Source organism: Canis lupus, chromosome 32, assembly GCF_003254725.2.
Source record: "Canis lupus dingo isolate Sandy chromosome 32, ASM325472v2, whole genome shotgun sequence".
NCBI lineage: Eukaryota > Metazoa > Chordata > Mammalia > Carnivora > Canidae > Canis > Canis lupus.
In genome coordinates, this window is record NC_064274.1 from 26,137,472 (window position 1) to 26,157,374 (window position 19,903).

Genomic DNA, 19,903 nt, shown 5'->3' on the forward strand with positions numbered 1-19,903 from the left:
ATACAAATCTGCCTATGAAAAACCATTTGTATCAGGCAGTTCTCCGTAGAAGTGGGCAGACAGCCCCTGTGGAGGAAGACATAGAATCACCTAGAAATGACATTTTATAAATGACATATCTCACCCCATTCAATTTTCTGGAATATTAACACTAAAAGGAATTTGCCTTGTCTTTCAGGTGTGTGGGTGAAAGAGTTTGAGAATTATTAATGTAGGCAGTGTGGAGACAGCAAAGCATGTTCAGGAGGATATGACATCAGATTTGTGTTGAGAACATTCCCTTTGGTAACAATTTGAAGGAACCTTGAAGGACTAGGGAGAGAACAGGCTGGGCTGGGGAAAAACTTTCTAAAAAGCTACTGCAGGGGATCCCTGGGTGGCTCAGTGGTTTAGCGCCTGCCTTTGGCCCAGGGCGCGATCCTGAAGTCCTGGGATCGAGTCCTGCGCCGGACTCCCGGCCTGGAGCCTGCTTCTCCCTCCTCCTGTGTCTCTGTCTCTCTCTCTCTTTCTATGTCTATCATGAATAAATAAATAAATCTTAAAAATATATTAAAGAGCTACTGCAAAAGATAAAGAAGTGAGATAATATAGGTCTGGCTACCAAGCAGCAGTGGAGATGACTTAAGGAGTATAGGGAATGGAACTGACAGATCTTAGCAAGTGATTGGATGTGTAAGGTACTAGAGAAGAAAGAAAAAAAGGAGATAATCCTCTATTGCTTTTAGCATTTTGACAAAAAAAATTATTTGGGAAGGAGGTTGATTCTGTTTACTAATGCAGTATGAATTTCCCACATCAGCTGGTGATTTTGATCATGTTTTTTCTCCATGACCATAAATATTTGAGAGTTGCTGGGAAGACAAAAATAGTCAGCTATGGGTTGTCACACTGAAATATGAAAATGAGTATCACAGTTTGCTATGTCTAGGAATTTCAGCATTATGAATGTCATGGTTACTCTCCAATATTTGTTATTACTGCTAGATATGTATTAATACATTTCATTTTCTGTTTCCATGCTCTTTAGAATTCATTCAGAGGGCAGCCTTGTGGATGGCCCCGAAGCAAGCCTGATGGAACAGGATAGATCCAACCATGTTGAGGGCAACAGACTAAGTCCATTCCTGACACCATCTCCTTCTCCCAACTGCCAGACAGAACCTCTGGCCCTAAAGCTCCAGAATGGAAGCCCATTGACTGAGAGACCTTATCCAGAAGTAAATGGAGACACCAAGTGGCAGTCTTTCAAAAGTTACCATGGAATACCCCATATGAAGAGAAGCCAGAATAGTCGCGTGAGTCCAGACTTTATCCAAGAAGGTAGAGGGTATTCCAGGTGCTTGCAAAATGGAGGAATAAAGCGCACAGTTAGTGAACCTTCTCTCTCTGGGCTTCATCAGAACAAGAAATTGAAACAAGACCAAAAAGCTAATGGAGAAAGAAATAACTTCGGGGAAAGCCAAGAAAGTAATCCAGGCAAAGGCAGCAGTCAACTAAATGTCTCCGATTTAAGCGATAAGAGAGAATCTGTGAGCTCTGTAGCCCAAGAAAATGCAGTTAAAGATCTCATCAGTTCTTCAACACAGAACTGCAGTAGGTCTGAAAAACCAGAGCTTCAGATTCCGAATGAGCAGAAAGAGAAAAATGCTAACTACCGTGACAAGAACTTTACATTACTTCTTACAAACAAGGCAGTGCTAATGCCTAATGGTGCTACAGTTTCTGCCTCTTCCATGGAAAACACACATGGTGAACTCCTGGAAAAAACACTGTCTCAATATTATCCAGATTGTGTTTCCGTTGCGGTGCAGAAAACCACATCTCACAAACATGCCATTAACAGTCAGGCTACTAATGAGTTGTCCTGTGAGATCACTCACCCATCGCATACCTCAGGGCAGATCAATCTCCCACAGACCTCGAACTCTGAGCTGCGTCCAGAGCCAGTTGCAGTGGTGACTGAGGCCTGTGATGCTGATAAAGCCAGTAAGACAGCTGCAATGATAGGGACCTGTCCCTTCCAGAAACCAGAAAAACAAAAATTGCTTTTTGACAGATGCCCGTCTCGTGCCGAAAACAGTAATATCCAAGGAACCACAAAGCTGGTATCTGGTGAAGAATTCTGTTCAGGTTCCAGCAGCAATTTGCAAGCTCCTGGTGGCAGCTCTGAACGGTATTTAAAGCAAAATGAAACAAATGGTGCTTACTTCAGGCAAAGCTCAGTGTTCACTAAGGATTCCTTTTCTGCCCCTACCACACCACCACCATCACAACTGCTTCTTTCTCCCCCTACTCCTCTTCCACAAGTTTCTCAGCTTCCTTCAGAAGGAAAAAGCACTCTGAATGATGGAGTTTTGGAAGAACACCATCACTACCCCAACCAAAGTAACACAGCTCTTTTAAGGGAAGTCAAAATAGAGGGTCAATGTGAGGCACAGCCATCCCCAAGTCCTAATCCATCTACACATATACCCAACCACTCTCTGATGCTTCCAGAAAGGCCTCAGAATAATTGTGTTAACAAGAATGACATCCAGACTCCAGGGATGATGACTGTTCCAGCATGTTCTGAGAAAGTGAGACAAATATCAGAACACCTCAAGCATAACCCAACAATTCTTGGTAGCAGTGGGGATCCACAGGACCACTGCCAGCAATTGATGGGACATAGAGAGCAAGATATTCTGAAGGGTCGAGACAAGGAACAAACACGAGGCCTTGTGCTCCCAGCACAGCCTTATCTGAAACCAGGGTGGATTGAACTGAAACCCCCTCACTTTCATCAAGCAGAATCCCATCCAAAATGTCATGAGGCATCACTGCGGTCAGTTCTTCAGTATCAGTCCAACCCCTCCAATCAAATGACCTCCAAACAATACACTGGAAATTCCAGCCTGCCTGGGGGGCTCCCAGGACAGGCTTATATCCAGAAAATAATGCAGCCAGAGCATAGACCACAGAGATACCACGGTGAGATGAATCAAGGGCAGTCTCAAGGTACAGTGGACCAGCAGCTCCAGTTCCAAAAACCCTCACTCCAGGTGCACTTCTCCAAGACAGACCCTTCATCCAAAGCTCACATGCAGTCACTGTGCGCACACAGGTTTTATTTTGAACAAAGACCAGATTCCCAAACTGAGAAACTCATACCCCCAACATTAAAACAGCACTTGATTCAGCAGGCTTCAGAGACTGAGCCATTCTCAAACTCACACCTTTTACAACACAAGCCTCATAAGCAGGCAGCACAAACACAAACACAACCATCCCAGAGTTCACTTATCTCTCAAAACCACCACCAGCAGCAGCAGCAGCAGCAGCAACAGCAAAAATTGCAAATGAAGAATAAAGAACAAATGCCGCAGACTTTTTCTCAATCCCAAGACAACAATGATCAGCAAAGAGAAGGATCATTCTTTAGCCAGATTAAAGTGGAAGAATGTTTCCGTGGTGAAAATCAGTATTTGAAATCAAGTGAGTTCCAGACTCATAATACTCAAATGGGATTGGAGCAAGGACAGAATATGAATAGTAGAAATCCCCCCTATGGTCAGGTCTTGAAATCAAATGCAGGCAAACTACAGATTGCTTGTTCAAACAATACACACCTAGTTCCAGAAAATAAGGAACAGATTATAAATTCTGAACTCTTTGCAGGAAACAAGACTCAAAATTTGCATCACATGCAATATTTTCCAAATAATGTGACTCCAAAGCAAGATGTTCTTCATAGGTGCTTTCAAGAGCAAGAGCAGAAGCCTCAACAAGCTTCAGTTCTACAGGGATATAGAAGTAGAAACCAAGATATGTCTGGCCAGCAAGCAACACAACTCCCTCAGCAAAGGTACCTGATGCAAAACCAACCAAACACTTTCCCTGTGTCTGACCAGGGAGGAAGTCACAGTCAGACCCCTCCCCAGAAGGACATTCAAAAGCATGCTGCTCTAAGGTGGCACCTCTTGCAAAAGCAAGAACAGCAGCAAACACAACACCCCCAGACTGAGTCTTGCCATAATCAGATGCACAGGCCAATTAAGGTTGAACCTGGATCCAAGCCGCATACCTGTATGCGCCTCATGTCAGCACAGCCAGAAAACAAAACATGGAAAAAGACAACTAAGCAAGAGATTCCACCCCCGAGTTGTGATAATGTGCAGCAAAGGAGCATCCTTGAGACCATGGAGCAACATCTCAAGCAGTTTCAGGTCAAATCATTATTTGACCATAAAGCTCTAACTCTCAAATCACAGAAGCAAGTAAAAGTTGAAATGTCAGGGCCAGTCACAGTTTTAACTAGACAAACCACTGCCGCAGAACTTGATAGCCACACCCAAGCTTTAGAGCAGCAAGCAACTCCTTCTTCAGAAAAGACACCAACCAAAAGAACAGCTGGTTCTGTTCTCAATAATTTTTTAGAGTCACCTTCCAAATTACTAGATACTCCTATAAAAAATTTATTGGATACACCTGTCAAGACTCAATATGATTTCCCATCATGCAGATGTGTAGGTAAGTGCCAGAAAAGTACTGAGACACATGGTGTTTATCCAGAATTAGCAAATTCATCTTCAGATATGGGATTTTCTTTCTTTTTTAAAATATCTTGAGTCTGGCAGCAATTTGTAAAGGCTCATAAAAAACCTGAAGCTTACATTTCTTGTCTTTAAATTACAGATGCTTGTGCTGTGCAAGAGAGAACTTCACTTACATTCAGTTTTTCAAAAATAAATAAATAAATAAAACAATGTACATGCTCATTTCTTCCTCTAATCAAACCCCTTAAAATGTAAAGGTATCTATTTTAGATTAATCAATCTGTTTAACTCTTTGTGTATCATTGCCTGGAGAGACACCTAGATAGTAAAAACATCTATTAAAATGAGAAAAATAACTGCTATATGCAAATTAATGTGGAAACTTTTTAATTTGTATTAATTCAGGGTTGAACATATTAGTGTTTTTTACAACATTAATTTCTAGATAAGGGGGAGATTGTCTTCAGGCTTGGTGAGTTGGGGGAAATTATAATGCTAAAGTTCTGAATACTCATGAAGTTGCCCTTCCTGCATGTATACACTTAAAATACTGTATGATTTATATTCGTTCTGATTTTACTTTTTCTTTAAAGTGTCATCTTTTTGATAGAAAGTATATTTTTTTCTTTTTTCAAACAGACACCTTTTTGTTAAAATTCAAGCTACGTAATAGGCCTGTTGGAATAGGGAAACATTTTTCTGATAGATACATATATTTAAATATAAAATACATATAAAATATATATAAAGACTTTATTATAGTTCCTCAGCTTGGATACAGTAGAAGACATTTGAAAAAAACAAATGTTAAACTGATATGGCCAGTGGTCCACTCACCTCATGTTCTTCTTCTTACAATGGGACACCACACATTTTATAGAAGAATGGAGGGAGGAGCCATACCGCCCCTTTGTGTGGTTAATACTAGGTTGCCTCAGGGGATAACTACCACACATGTCATAGATAACATTAGGTAAGTTCTAATCATCTGCAGCCTCTTCTCCCATCACCCTAACATCCCCTCCCACTCCCCATCTTTGATAGTTTACAAGAAACTCTTCCTTTTACCTGACCCTCTCTCCAGTATTTTCTCCATCATAAATTGTTCTAAAGTACTACAAATACAGGTCTGGAATCAATATTCTTATTTTCAAGACACAGCAATTAAATGTTGAAGGGAAATGAGAGGAGAAAAATGTACTTGGACAATAAAAACTGAGCCAATATCCTGGGGGTGAGATAAGACAGGAAATTTTATTTTTAATCTTTTAACATCCAAGGAACAGGCAGGCTTCTAGATAGCTATAAAAAAAAAATTTTTTTTTCAGTTAAAACACTGGATTGTAGTCGGTATTACATATAATATATTCTAAATCCCTCACTGTGTTGTTTAGTTCCACTTATTTTGTTTAAATAATTTCTTATTCCGTATCTGAAATGTAATTTAATATATTTTTTATCCAACAGCCAGCATGTACATATACTTAATTACTTGGCACATTTTCTAATAGATCAGTCCATCAATTTATTCATTTTTAAAGAAAAAAAGTGTTTAAAGTCACATTTTAGGGCCCTTAATGTGCAGGTGGGGGATAAGCTTTGTGGATGTAGCCTTTATATTTAGTATAATTGAGGTCTAAAATAATAATCTTCTATTATCTCAACAGAGCAAATTATTGAAAAAGATGAAGGTCCTTTTTATACCCATCTAGGAGCAGGTCCTAATGTGGCAGCTATTAGAGAAATCATGGAAGAAAGGTAATTAACGCAAAGGCACAGGGCAGATTAACGTTTATCCTTTTGTATATGTCAGAATTTTTTCAGCTTTCACATACAAAGCAGTAAACAATTGTAAATTGAGTAATTATTAGTAGGCTTAGCTATTCTAGGGTTGCCAGCACTACACACTGTGCTATTCACCAGAGAGTCACAATATTTGACAGGACTAATAGTCTGCGAGCTGGCACAGGCTGCCCACTTTGAGATGGATGCCAGAAAACCCAAGCACGCACAAGAACCAGCCAGCCAGCCAGCCTGCCAGGCACAAGGGTGCTGGCACAGGCTGCAAACAGAGGCCCCACTCTGGCTTTCCCACTTGATGATAAAGTGTCAAAGAAGAAAGAGGGGGGAAATGTGGTATAAGAAAGGAATCATGGAGTTAAATTAACCTAGAGTTGTAAAGAGTAGTGATCTGTAAGGAAGTAGTCCCTTAGTATGAGCAGAGGGTAAGTTAAGTGTGAGATGCTGAATAGAAATAGAGATAGATTCTATTTATAGCTGCATTTTTTTTTTTTTACTGTCAGTCACAGGTATGCAAGTATTTACCTGAATCTACAATTAGTCCTGCATGTAGAAGACTTATGAGAGAGACAATCAATGCAGAGAAAGACTTTCATATAGGTATCCACAGATGTGAGTTGTTACTATGCTAGGGTGCCTTTTCTTTATGAGGTAGGCAGTGTTATTAAAATATAATAGGAGACATTGTGGGCAGCAAGGACATATTTTGTATCATTCTTGCCCAATTTACAAATTATCCATTTCTAAATTAGTATGTAGAAATTCACTAAATAATCCTCTAGTAGCCTGGCAGATACAGGGGATTTCCCTAAGTGCCTTTTGTTATTATCAAGTAGTAAGTAGTGCCTTGGTCATAAGGGAGAATATAATCTATCTCTAGAACTATCCTATATTTTCAAAATTGCCAGATGCTAGTTATTTGCAAGCCATCTTTAAAAAATGGTAGAGATTCTTTGAGGAACAGAGGAATAGTTCTAACTAAAATCTGTTGTGATTCCCCAAGTTTTAAAATAGCTAAATTTAGTAAAGGACAAAAATCAAATAGTATATATCTTAGAAGACTGAATTTAACAAACTTAAAAAAGTTTTGTGCTTTGTGAAATTATGTCTAAAAATAAGCTTTCCCATTTATTTTCACCCGACATATAATTTCAAAATAGTTCATTACAATTATCAATATATTTTATACCAAAGAAATACAAAGCTTAAAGTCTGTTATCCAGTTTGCTTGGCTTAGACTTATTTTTTTTTAATAAATTAAACCATTCATTTCTCAGGATGTGGTCATAGAATAAAATTATGCTCAAATGTTCAGTATTTTGGTTGCCTCACTTTCATTTGCTAATTTTATGTGTGTGTGTTTCTGTGGATTTCTTTTAAGGTTTGGACAGAAGGGTAAAGCTATTAGGATTGAAAGAGTCATCTATACTGGTAAAGAAGGCAAAAGTTCTCAGGGATGTCCTATTGCTAAATGGGTAAGTGTGACTTGACAAGGCCTTTGGTCTTGAATCTTGTTCATTTTGATTCATTAATCTAACCCTGAGAATTGGGTTACCAGATCTGAGAGTCATTTATGCTAGTTGAAATGAACGTTGCTCATATTTATTTTGTGTTAGCTCTTAAGCAAAAGGCAGATTAGTTTTTAAATCATTAGTTTTTAAATCCGTTCAAATTGATAAAAGGTATAATTCTTCTTGGAATGTGAAGTTGTCCTTAATCCTTTAAATACCTTCCATTAAACTTTATATTGTCATTTTTGAAAGCTTTGAACTTTGTGAAAAAGACCTGCATGTTTTTTATGCAGCTCTAGCTTTAATGCAGGGGGCATTGCCTCTCACTGTACTGGTATAGTCTGCTAAACATTGAGCAGTTTTGCACCTGTCCTGGTTCTGACCCCAATTTCATAGATGGGTAACAAAAGGCAAGTTGCAGGTGCTAGTAAATGTTGCCCTAGTTGTGACCCAGACATGAAAAAATATGCATACATAAATCAGTGCTCTCATCTGCCACAAGTGACCCTTGTTTTGTTTTGGTTGGGGTGGGGGTGTTGGGGTGGAATGGGAACCCTCACAGGTGGTTCGCAGAAGCTGCAGTGAGGAGAAGCTACTGTGTTTGGTGCGGGAGCGAGCTGGCCACACCTGTGAGGCTGCAGTGATTGTGATTCTCATCCTGGTGTGGGAAGGAATCCCACTGTCCCTGGCTGACAAACTCTACTCGGAGCTCACTGAAACACTGAGGAAATATGGCACTCTCACCAATCGTCGGTGTGCCCTGAATGAAGAGTAAGTGAAGCCTCCCCTCTTTTTCCACTGATAGCCAAATCTGATCATTGTGTTTGGGGAAGGGAGTTGAACCGACATTTTTACATTTATAAAATGGGAACCGAAATGCTTGTTTCACAGTCGTGCAGAAGGAAGTCGTATCTGCTAATGTGGGTAATTTGAGGTGATTTCATTAACTATTTTGTACCTTCAGACAGTGTAGACATTTAGTTAGGAGCAGCTTGCTGAGTGTCTGTACTCACATGAACTCGAATATGCCATAAACTTGAAAATATTTGTGTCCACTTGCTGCAAGTGACAACTCTTGTGTACCTGGCCACACTAGTAAGTATTGACACCATTTCTATGTTGCAGTGTCTGAAACAGAAAGTAAGTTTGGTGAGAAATTGGGATGCCTGGATGGCTCTGCAGTTGAGTGTCTGCCTTTGGCTCAGGAAGTGATCCCAGAGGTCCCGGGGTCGAGTCCCACATTGGGCTCCCCACAGGGAGCCTGCTTCTCCCTCCACCTATGTCTCTGCCTCTCTCTGTGTGTCTCTCATGAATAAATAAATAAAATCTTAAAAAAAAAAAGTTTGGTGATAAATTTTAGGATTCCCAGGTCAAGAACCTTAATGTAGCAAACATAAAAATATAAAGCTTATAGAATTTCTGTAGAAATAAACTGAATCACGATTCAGTTCAATCTAGTTTATTATTTCCACAATAACAATAAAAATTGCTTTCATATTTACTGCTACTAAATTAAAGCAAGAAATTAGTGGCTATGGACATTCATTATTTTCCAGGAATATAAACATTTAGAATAGGAGGGCAGGGGCATGCAGTTAAACATATTAAATGCATCCAAGTGCCAGTATGTTTTTTTTTTTTTTTTGTTAACCTCATCCAGTCTAGGAAGTTTAACTCTTCACTTGGAGGAATCTTCATTATTATTTTTCTTCTGCTATGCTATTCCTGTTTAACATTTTAAAAATACAGGACAATTCATAGTACTATACGGAAATCCTGCAGGAGTTATTTTTACAATTATTCCTAAAATAATTTTAATTTTGCACTTCTTTAGTCTCCTTTCCTCTGTATTCACCAAACTATAATAAAGTTTACTGAATTTATGGAACTACTATGCTGCTCGTTTCAACAGCTTGTTGCTAACCTAATTTGTTCCTTTGCTGACTATTACTCTGACTGATACGGCTTTACTAACTTCATGTTAACATGGGTTTTCTCTCTGGGTCACGGGAGGTGTGGAAATCGACTATAAATAATACGTCTAGGAAAGTTACATTTCGTATATGAAAGTGTGACTTGGCTTCCTGTGGTAGTTATGGTCTAAAAATTTCATGGCATGTACCTCACTGCTATAAATCCACTTTTATAAATGATGTGCTGGAAGATAGAATGCTGATTCATAACACATGACTCATAAACTCACAATGGACTACTTTAGGTATAAAATATTCAGTTTATCCTAATTTCCCTTGTCCCTTCTTTAAAAGATGTATTTAAATGCCTTTAATCAGAAAAAAAATAAAAGTCACGCCACCTTGGAATGATGTCAGTGATAGCATTTTTCTCAGGAATTAAGTATCTGCCTTGTGTTTTTTTAAAGCAGACTTCCTCTTAGACTTGGTGACTTGAACTTCTAAACCACTGAAGAACTTCTTGTGAAAATAACAGTTGTTTTATTTAAATTTCTTGAAGTGTCATGCAAACAATATTTCACATTCTTTGTAATTGATTTCATTTTCAGTTATTCTGTATCTCTGGTATTTTTCTCCTGGGGGCTCTTCTATAATTTCTATAAATGCTATTGCCTGAAAGGGAATCTGACATATAGAAAGAAATTCTATGTTAAGAACTTTCTTAAATTGTGTTATTTTGCATTTAAAATCCATGAACAATCATTGGGCCAGGGCCTAAGAAAAATTATAGTTTAACTGGTCTAAACAGAAGGTGAGTACAAAACTATTAAAAGATATGCTTCAAATATTAAGACATTTTAAAGGCCAATCTGCATACTTTTGCTTCTCTGTGTCTGGAATTTCAAAAAGGTAAGGGTCATTATTTCGATGAAGTTTTACCTTTGGGTTAAATGCATATCTAGAACAATTCTCCAGAAGCAAAACAAAACTTAACATACACAATTAAAATAGACACCAATGGCAATAGAGATGTCATTCAGATGAAGTTTTAGAAGTTTCTAATACCCCATAAAATAAATTTTATGTGTGGCAGAATTTTATGTTTGCCAGAAACAGAATAACCTCCAGTTGGAGCTGCTGACTCAGTTTAATATTCAAAGATGTATGGGCCTCATCTCTAAGTTCTTACAAACCCCAGTGAGTACATATACCACAACCACCCACTGTGTGTTCAGAAAAGAACTCTGAGAGTATCTCTCAGTGGGAAAGTCATAAACGAATTTTTACATTTCCTTTGAGCCTAACCAGCTGTTTCTTCTTTAAAGATTTCCCTTTGAGATTTCCATTTCATGACAAAGCCTAACCAATACTTTTTTGGCAAGTAAGAATTGTGGGAGTGTATCTGTCATTATAAGAAGTCAGAGCCAGAAATGTGTTCCACCGTGCTGGGTGATGTTAATTTTTTTAAAGTTGACTTTATATCATAAAAATTCTCAAACGTGCATAAATGGAGGGGTGCAGGGTAATGAATACCCATGAACCCATTACATAGCTTCAGTGCTTGTCAACATTTTATCAGTATTGTTTCATGTATTTCCCCTACAATTCCTAACCTTCACCCCCCACCCCCACCAATGTTTTAAAGCAAACCCCGGATTCCACCTCACATACTTATACTTCAGTGTGTATCTCAAGCAGATAAGGACTCTTTTTTTTTTTTTTTTTTTTTTACAAAACCTAGTTACAGTGTCATGTCAGTGATTCTTTAAATATCATTACATGTTCAGAACACATTCAGATTCCCTAACTGGATCCTGTTTTAAAATCATCATCATCATCATCAGCGTTATCATCATCATCAATAGTAAAAAGATATTGACAACAAGAAAGCCCATTCCTTGTACTTGATTGAGGCTTTTGAGTGGTCCCAATCCATGCCTATTGTCTAGCATAAGTATTAATTGAACTTCCTTTAACTCTCAAAAATATCCTAATGTGGGAGATAAGTTATATGATTCATAAGCCTCTTTTTGTTTATAACAGTTCCCCCTCTCTTTTTAATGAATTTATTTGTTAAACAGGCTGTATAATTTGCTCCATAAAATTTCCCACATTCTGGATTTGGCTGATTGCATACTGGTTTTGTTCGACTTATTTCTCTATCCCAACTATCTTTTGTATACTCATATTAAGAGACTTAAGTTATGCATGCATACATGTATGTATATATTGGCAGAAATGCTTCGTAAGTGGTGGTGAAATAATCTTAGTTCTTCATATCCAGCAGGAGGGTTATAATATCTGCTTTGTTTCATTCCTAGTGATACTAAGAGTGCTTAGTGAGTTTAGGAGTTGTCAGCTTGATCTGTCCATCATCAAGTTTCCCAGAAAACTGACAACTAATGGTGCAACATATTCATTGAGGATCATTGCTGGTTTCCATTATTTTGTTTGAGTTTCCAAATTGATATATTTTTTTATTTTTCAAAGTATACATTTATTTGTTACATTTAAATTATTTTGCTAGTGTTTCTAAACTTGCATATGGTTAAATATGTGATCTAATTTTTAAAGTTTTTTTTTTCCTGTTGGAAGTCCAGATGGTAACCCAGAGGTTGAGAATGTATTTTAAAACATTATATACATGAGTATTTTTATTACAATGGCTTTACTGATTTGTCATTTAACCATGAGCCAAATTCAGAGTCTGTTAAATGAGACTGCCATGTGTTAATTCTAACAATGGGCCCTATAGAAATAAAAGGCCCTGTAGAAATAAAAATGCCTTTTAGTAGTAATTTCATGTGGGAAATCATTTTGAAGTCTCTCCACCTTGTTATGCAGGAATTTTTGTTTTGAGATATAGTTCATAAACCATGAAATTCAGCATTTTAAAGTATAACAATTCAGTGGTTTAGTATATTCACAAAACTGTACAATATTTTCTTCACTCTCAAAGGAAAACCCCATACCTATTAGATAGTCAATTCCCATTCCCCTCTCCCCTAAAATGACAACCACTAATCAACTTTCTGACTCTATAGATTCACCTATACTGGGCATTTTGTATTAGTGGAATAATACAGTATTTAGTTCCTGACCTGCCTGCCCTCCTTCACTTAGCATAATGTTTTAAAGGTTCATCCATGTCATAGTGTTCATCAGAAATTTATTCCTTTTTGTGACTGAATAACATTCCATTGTGTATGTATAATACGTTTTCCTTACCCAGTCATCAGTAAATGGATATTTGGATTGTTTCCACTTCGGGGCTGTTATGAATACGGCTGCTGTAAACATTCATGTACAAGTTTTTGTATGGATAGTTTTCAGTTCTCTTGGAGTGACATCGTTAGTCATATGGTTACTCTAACTTTTTGAGGAACCACCAAACTGTTTTCCAAAACAGCTGTACCATTTTTCATTCCTACCAGCAATCTATGGGAGTTCTAATGTCTCCACATCCTCACCAAAACTAGTTACTGTCTGTCTTTTTTGTTATAGCCCTTCCAAGTGGGTGTGACATGTATCATGTGGTTTTGATTTGTTCTCCCTAATGACTGATGATGTTAGGCATTATTTTATGTACTATTGACTATTCATATATCTTCTTTGCAAAATGCCTACTTGATTCTTTGCTCATTTTTAAGTTGAGTTTATTGTTTTTTTGAGTTGTAAGAATTCTTTATATATTCCAGATACTAGAACTTTATCAGATATGTGGCTTTCAGATATTTTCTCTTGTTCTGTGGGTTGCCTCTTCACTTTCTTGGTAATGTCCTTGAAGCAGAGAATTTTTCAATTTTGATGAAATCAAATTTATATATTTTTAATTGCCTATACTTTTAGTATTCTACCTGAGAAACCTTTGCATGATCCAAGGTCTTGAGGATTTACATCTGTTTTCTTTCCAGAGTATTAGAGTTTTAGCTCTAATGTTTATTTCTTTGATCACTGCTGAATTAATTTTATGATTTTAAGAGTCCAATACCATTCTTTTGCATATTGCTCAGCACCATTTATTGAGGAGATTATTTTCTGCATTAAATGGTCTTGCCACTCTCATTAAAAATTAATTGACAAAGATGGTATGGGTTGTTTTGAGACTTACCTATTCCATTAACCTACCCACATATCTGTCCTATGGCAATAATATACAGTGTTGATTCCTGTAGTTTTATAGTAAGTTCTGAAATTGAAATTCACCTGTTTTGCTCATTTCACGTATCACCTCCTCTCTGGCAACCACCACTTCTCTATATTTCCTCCAATGTTTTACGAATTTTTGTTTTGTTTTGTTTTGTTTTACTGCTATGGATACTTTTCATGTCCTTGAGAATTTTAGGATCAATTTGTCAATTTCCCCATCTGGGATTTGACAGGGGTTCTATTGAATCAGCAGACCAGTAGGGTGTATTGACAGCTTAACAATATTAAGTCTTACAATTGGTTAACAAAGGAGGCTGTTACACTTACTTAGGGCTTTTCATTTCTTTCAATGATGTTTTATAGTTTTCAGTATGCAAGTCCTACACACTTATGTTGAATTTCTAAGTATTTTATTCTTTTTGATGCTGTTAAATGGAATTATTTTGATTTCATTATTGGACTGTTCATTGCTAGCATACCTATACAGTTATTTTTTGTGATTCTTTTTAATCAAGGTAGAGTTGACATACAATGTTATATTAGTTTCAGGTATACAACATAGTGATTTGACAATTTTATACATTAAACTATGCCCACCAGGATAAATGTAGTTACCATTTGTCATTATACAATATTATATACAGTATGATTGACTATTTTCCCCATGCTGTAGTTTTTATCCCCATGACCTAGTTTATAACTGAAATTTTGTACCTCTTAATCCCCCTTAATCTATTTCACCCATCTTCCCAACCCTCATCTCTGCCAATCAGTTTATTTTCTGTATTTATGATTCTGTTTCTTTGGAGTTTTGTTTGTTCATTTGTTTTGTGGTTTAGATTTTACATATAAATGAAGTCATATGGTATTTGTCTGATGTATTTACCTAACATAATACTGTCTGGGTTTCACCATGTTGTCACAAATGGCAAAGTCTCATTTTTTTGTGGCTAATATTCCATTGTATATATGCCACATCTTCATTATCCATTCATCTAGTAATGGACACTTAGGCTACTTTCATATGTTGGCTATTTAGACAGGTACCTAGTAATAGAATTACTGGATCATATGGTATTTCTAGTTTTAGTTTTTTGGCAAAACTTCATAATGTTTTCCACAGTGAAAACACCAATTTACATTCCCACCAATAGTGCATAAGAGTTCCCTTTTCTCCACACCCTCACCAACATGTGTTTTTCTTTTTGATTCTAATCATTCTGACTGGTATGAGGTGATACCTCATTGTGGTTTGATTTGCATTTCCCTGATAACTCATGATGTTGAGCATCTTTTCATACGTCTGTTGACCACCTATATGTCTTTGGAAAAATGTCTATTTAGGTCCTCTGCCCAATTTTTAATTGTTTTGAGTTATAGAAGTTCTTTATATATTTTGGATATCAACCCTTTATTAGATATGCCATTTGCAAATATCTTCACACATTTAGTATGGTTGTTTTTTGTTTTGGTTTGGTTTTTTTTTGTCTTGTTTCCTTGATGGTGTCCTCTGTTGTCCTTTGTAATTTAATGTAGTCCCAATAGTTTAGTTTTGTTTTTATTACTTTTCCCTGAGGAGACATATCTAGAAAAATGTTGCTAAGTCTCCTGTCCAAAAGATTATTGCTCATTTTTTTCTTTTAGGAGTTTTATTTCAGGTCTCACATTTAGGTTCTCAATTCATTTTGAGTTTATTTTTGTGTATGCTGTAAGAGAGCCATCCATTTCATTCTTTTGCCTGTAGCTATACATTTATTGAAAAGCCTGTCTTTTCCCTAGTGTATATTCTTGCCTCTTTTTCATAGATTAATTGACTATGTAAGTATGGGTTTATATCTCAATTCTCTATCCTTTTCCATTGATCTCTGTGTCTATTTTTGTGCCGGTGCCATACTGTTTTGATTACTATAGCTCGATAGTGTATCTTGAAATCTAGGATTGTGATACCTCTAGCTTTCAAGATTGCTTTAGCTATTTGGGGTATTTTGTGGTTCCATAAAAATTTTAGGATTATATGTTCTACTTCTGTAAAAAAAAAAATGCTATTGGTATTCTGAAAAGGATTGCTTTGAATCTGTACATTGCTTTGGGTAGTATGGACATTTTAACAATATTAATTCTTACAATTCATGAGCATGGTATATCTTTCTATTTCTTTGTGTTGTCTTCCATGTTTTTCATAAACATCTTATAATTTTCAGGGTATGAGTCTTTCACCTCTTTGGTTAAGTATATTCCTAAGTGTTTTTTTAGTTCAATTGTAAATGGAATTGTTTTCTTAATTTCTCTTTCTGCTACTTTGCTATTAGTGTACAGAAACACATTTTCTGTATATTAATTTTATATCCTGTAGCTTTACTGAATTCACTTATTTGTTCTAATAGGCTTTTAGTGGATTCCTTAAGATTTTCTCTATATAGTCTCATGTTATCTGCATTTCACTTCTTTCTTACAATTTGGATTTTTTTTTTTTATTTTTTTCCTTGTCTGATTGCTACAGCTAGGACTTCCAGTACTATGTTGAATAAAAGTGGTAAGAGTGAACATCCTTGCCTTGTTCCTGATCTGAAAGGAAAAACTTTCAGTTTTCCCCATTAGCTGTGGGTTTATGGTCTTTATTATGTTGAGGTATATTCCCACTAAGCTCATGTAAGTTGAGATTTTATCATGAATGGATATTGTATTTTGTCCAATCCTTTTCCTTCATGTATTGAGATAATCATACTGTTTTTCCTTCCTCTTATTAATATATCACATTTATTGATTTGTGAATAATGAACCACCTTGTATCCCTGGAATAAGTCCCCCTTGATCATGCTGAATGAATCTTTTAATGTATTGTTGAATTCAGTTTGCTATTTTGTTGAGGATTTTTGTATCTATCTTCATCAGAAATATTGGTCTGTAGTTTTCTTTCTTTATAGTGTCTTTGTTTTTAGTATCAGAATACTGCAGGCCTCATAGAATGAATTTGGAAGCTTTCCTTTGTGAATTTTTCCTTTTGGAATAGTTTGAGAAAAAATAAGCATTAACTCTGCTTTAAATGTTTGCTAGAATTCATGTATGAAGCCACGTGGTCCTAGATTTTTGAAGAGAGTTTAATACTAATTCAGTTTTGTCACTAGTAATTGGTTTCTTCATATTTTCCATTCATTCCTGATTTAGTTTTGGAAGGTTGTATGTTTCTAGGAATTTATCCATTTTCTTCCAGGTTGTCCAATTTGTTGGCATGTAATTTTCATAATATTATCATAATTTTTTATAGTTCTTTGATTTCAGCTATTTCTCCTCCTTCATTTCTGGTTTTATTGGAGCCCTCTTTCTTCTTTTATTAATGAGTCTAGCTAATGGCTTATCAATTTAATCTATCTTTTCAAAGAACCAGTTCTTTTTTTCATTGATCTATTCTTTAGTCTATTTCATTCATTTCAGTGCTAATCTTCATTATTTCTTCCTTCTACTAGCTTTGAGCTTTTCTTTTTTCTAAATCATTTAGGTGTGAGGGTATAAGAGATTTTTATTTCTTGAGGTAGGCTTGTAACATTTTAAACTTCCCTCTGAGAACTACTCTAGCTGTGTCTTGAAGATTATGAACTGTTGTGTTTTACTTTTCATTTGTTTCCATGTATCTCTTTTTTTTTTTACTTCCTCTTTGATTTTCTTGTTAACCCATTAGTTATTTTTTTTTAATATTTATGTATTTATTTGAGAGAGTAAGAGAGAGAGAGCATGAGGGAGGAGCAGAGGGATGGACAGAATCTCAAGCATACTCCACACAGAGCGTAGAGCACAATACAGGGCTTAATCTCATGACCTTGAGATCATGACCTGAGCTGAACCCAAGAGTAATTCACTTAACCAACTGAGCCACCCAGGTGACACACTATAAGTTATTTAGTAGTATGATACTTAGCTTCCATGTGTTCGTGAGGTTTGTGTTTTTTCCAGTTTTTTTTTTTTTCTTACAGTTGATTTCTTGTTTTATACTATTGTGGTCAAAAGATGCTTGATATGATTTCAGTCTTCCTAAAAGTATTTAGATTTGTTTTCTGTCCTAATATATGATTTATCCTGGAAAATGTTCCATGTGTACTTGAAAAAAAAATGTTCTGCTGTTTTTTGGATGGAATGTTCTGTATATATCTCTTAGGCCCATCTGGTCTAACATGTCATTCAAAGCCACTGTTTCCTTGATCTATCTATTTATTTGAGTGTTACTATTATTGTATTACTGTCAATTTCTCCCTTTATGTCTATTAATATTGGCTTTTTGTATTTTGGTGCTCCTGTGTTGAGTGCATAGATATTTACAATTGCTATATCCTCTTATTGGATTGATCCCTTTATCATTATGCAGTGCTGTTCTTTGTGTCTTACTATACCATCTTTGCTTTAATGTCTATTATGCTAAGCGAAATAAGTGCATCAGAGAAAGACAATTATCATATGATCTCATTCATATGTGGAATTTAAGAAACAAAACAGAGGATCATAGGGGAAAAGGGGTGAAAAAAGCAAAACAAAATCAGGGAGACAAACTATAAGAGACTCTTAATCATAATCACAAACTGAAGAGGAAGGGGGGAGGGGGAGGAGGTAACTGGGTGATGGATATTAAGGAGAGCACGTGATGTAATGAGCACTGGATGTTATGTACCTCTGAAACTAATAATACATTATATGCTAATTAACTGAATTTAAATTTTAAAAACCCAAGACAAAAAAAATAGTCTATTTTGTTTGACATAAATATTGCTACCCCATTTTTTTTTCACTTCCATTTGCATGGAATAACTTTTTCCATCCCTTCACTTTCAGTCTGTGTATTTTTAAATCTAAGTTAGTTTCTTGTAGTCAGTATATAGATGGGTCTAGTTTTTTAGTCATTCAGTCGCCCTATGTCTTTTGATTGGAGCATTTAGTTCATTTACATTTAAAGTAATTGTTGTGGGCAGCCCAGGTGGCTCATCGGTTTAGCGGTTTAGCACTGCCTTCAGCCCAGGGCCTGATCCTGGAGTCCTGGGATCGAGTCCCATGTCAGCCTCCCTGCATGGAGCCTGCTTCTCCCTCTGCCTCTGCCTGTGTCTCTGCCTCTCCCTCTCCCCACCTCTCTGTCATGAATAAATAAATAAAATCTTAAAAATAAATAAATAAATACATACATACATACATATATACATACATACATAAAGCAAGCAAGTAATTGTTAGATATGTCCTTAATGCCATTTTGTTAATGTTTCCTGGTGTTTTTGTAGTTTTTCTCTGTTCCTTTCTCCTTTTGCTTTCTTCCCATGTGGTTTGATAGTTTTCTTTAATGTTATGTTTGGATTCATTCACTTTATTTTTTGTATATCTATTATAGGTTTTTCGTTTGTGGTTACCTTTGGGCTCATATAGAATATCCTGTGTGTGTGTATAGTAATCTCTATTAAATTGATGACACTTAAACTTGAACACATAAAAGCACTAAATTTTTGCTTCCCTTTCATATTTTATGTATAGGATATTATATTTTACAACATTTTATTTTGTTTATCCCTTGGCTAAGTTTTGTTGATACAATTTATTTTTCTGGTTTTGTTTTAACCTCCACACTGACTTTATGAGTGATTCATCTACTACCTTTACTATATGTTTGCTTTTACCTGTGAAATTTTTCCTTTCATAATTTTCTTCTAGTTATGGTCTTTTCTTTCCACTTAAAGAATTCCCTTTAACCTCTTTCATAAGGCTGGTTTAGTGGTGATGAACTACTTTAACTATTGTTTGGGAAACTATCTCTTCTTCAGTTCTGAGTGATAATCTTGCTGGGTAAAGTAGGCATTCTTGATTGTAGGTTTTATCCTTTCAGCACTTAGAATATATAATGCCACTCTCTTCTGGCCTGTAGAATTCCTGCTAAAAAATCATCTCATAGCCTTATGGAGTTTTCCTTATATGTAACTGTTTTCTCTTGCTGCTTTTAAAATTTTCACTTTATCATTACTTTTTTC

General features: G+C 36.1%; 1 protein-coding gene across 2 annotated transcripts in view; it reads left to right on the top strand.

The window, feature by feature from the left end:
- The window catches only part of TET2 (tet methylcytosine dioxygenase 2), a 125,295-nt gene that overhangs the window by 82,028 nt on the left and 23,364 nt on the right, over positions 1-19,903 (top strand). The window contains exons 3-6 of one of the 2 annotated variants that reach the window (XM_025422747.3): positions 1,028-4,509; positions 6,203-6,293; positions 7,717-7,810; positions 8,409-8,617. In XM_025422747.3, the coding sequence (XP_025278532.3) occupies positions 1,074-4,509; positions 6,203-6,293; positions 7,717-7,810; positions 8,409-8,617 (3,830 nt within the window). In that variant the 5' untranslated portion in view covers positions 1,028-1,073. The remainder of the gene's footprint in view (positions 1-1,027; positions 4,510-6,202; positions 6,294-7,716; positions 7,811-8,408; positions 8,618-19,903) is intronic. The other variant, XR_007407851.1, reaches the window with a different exon arrangement.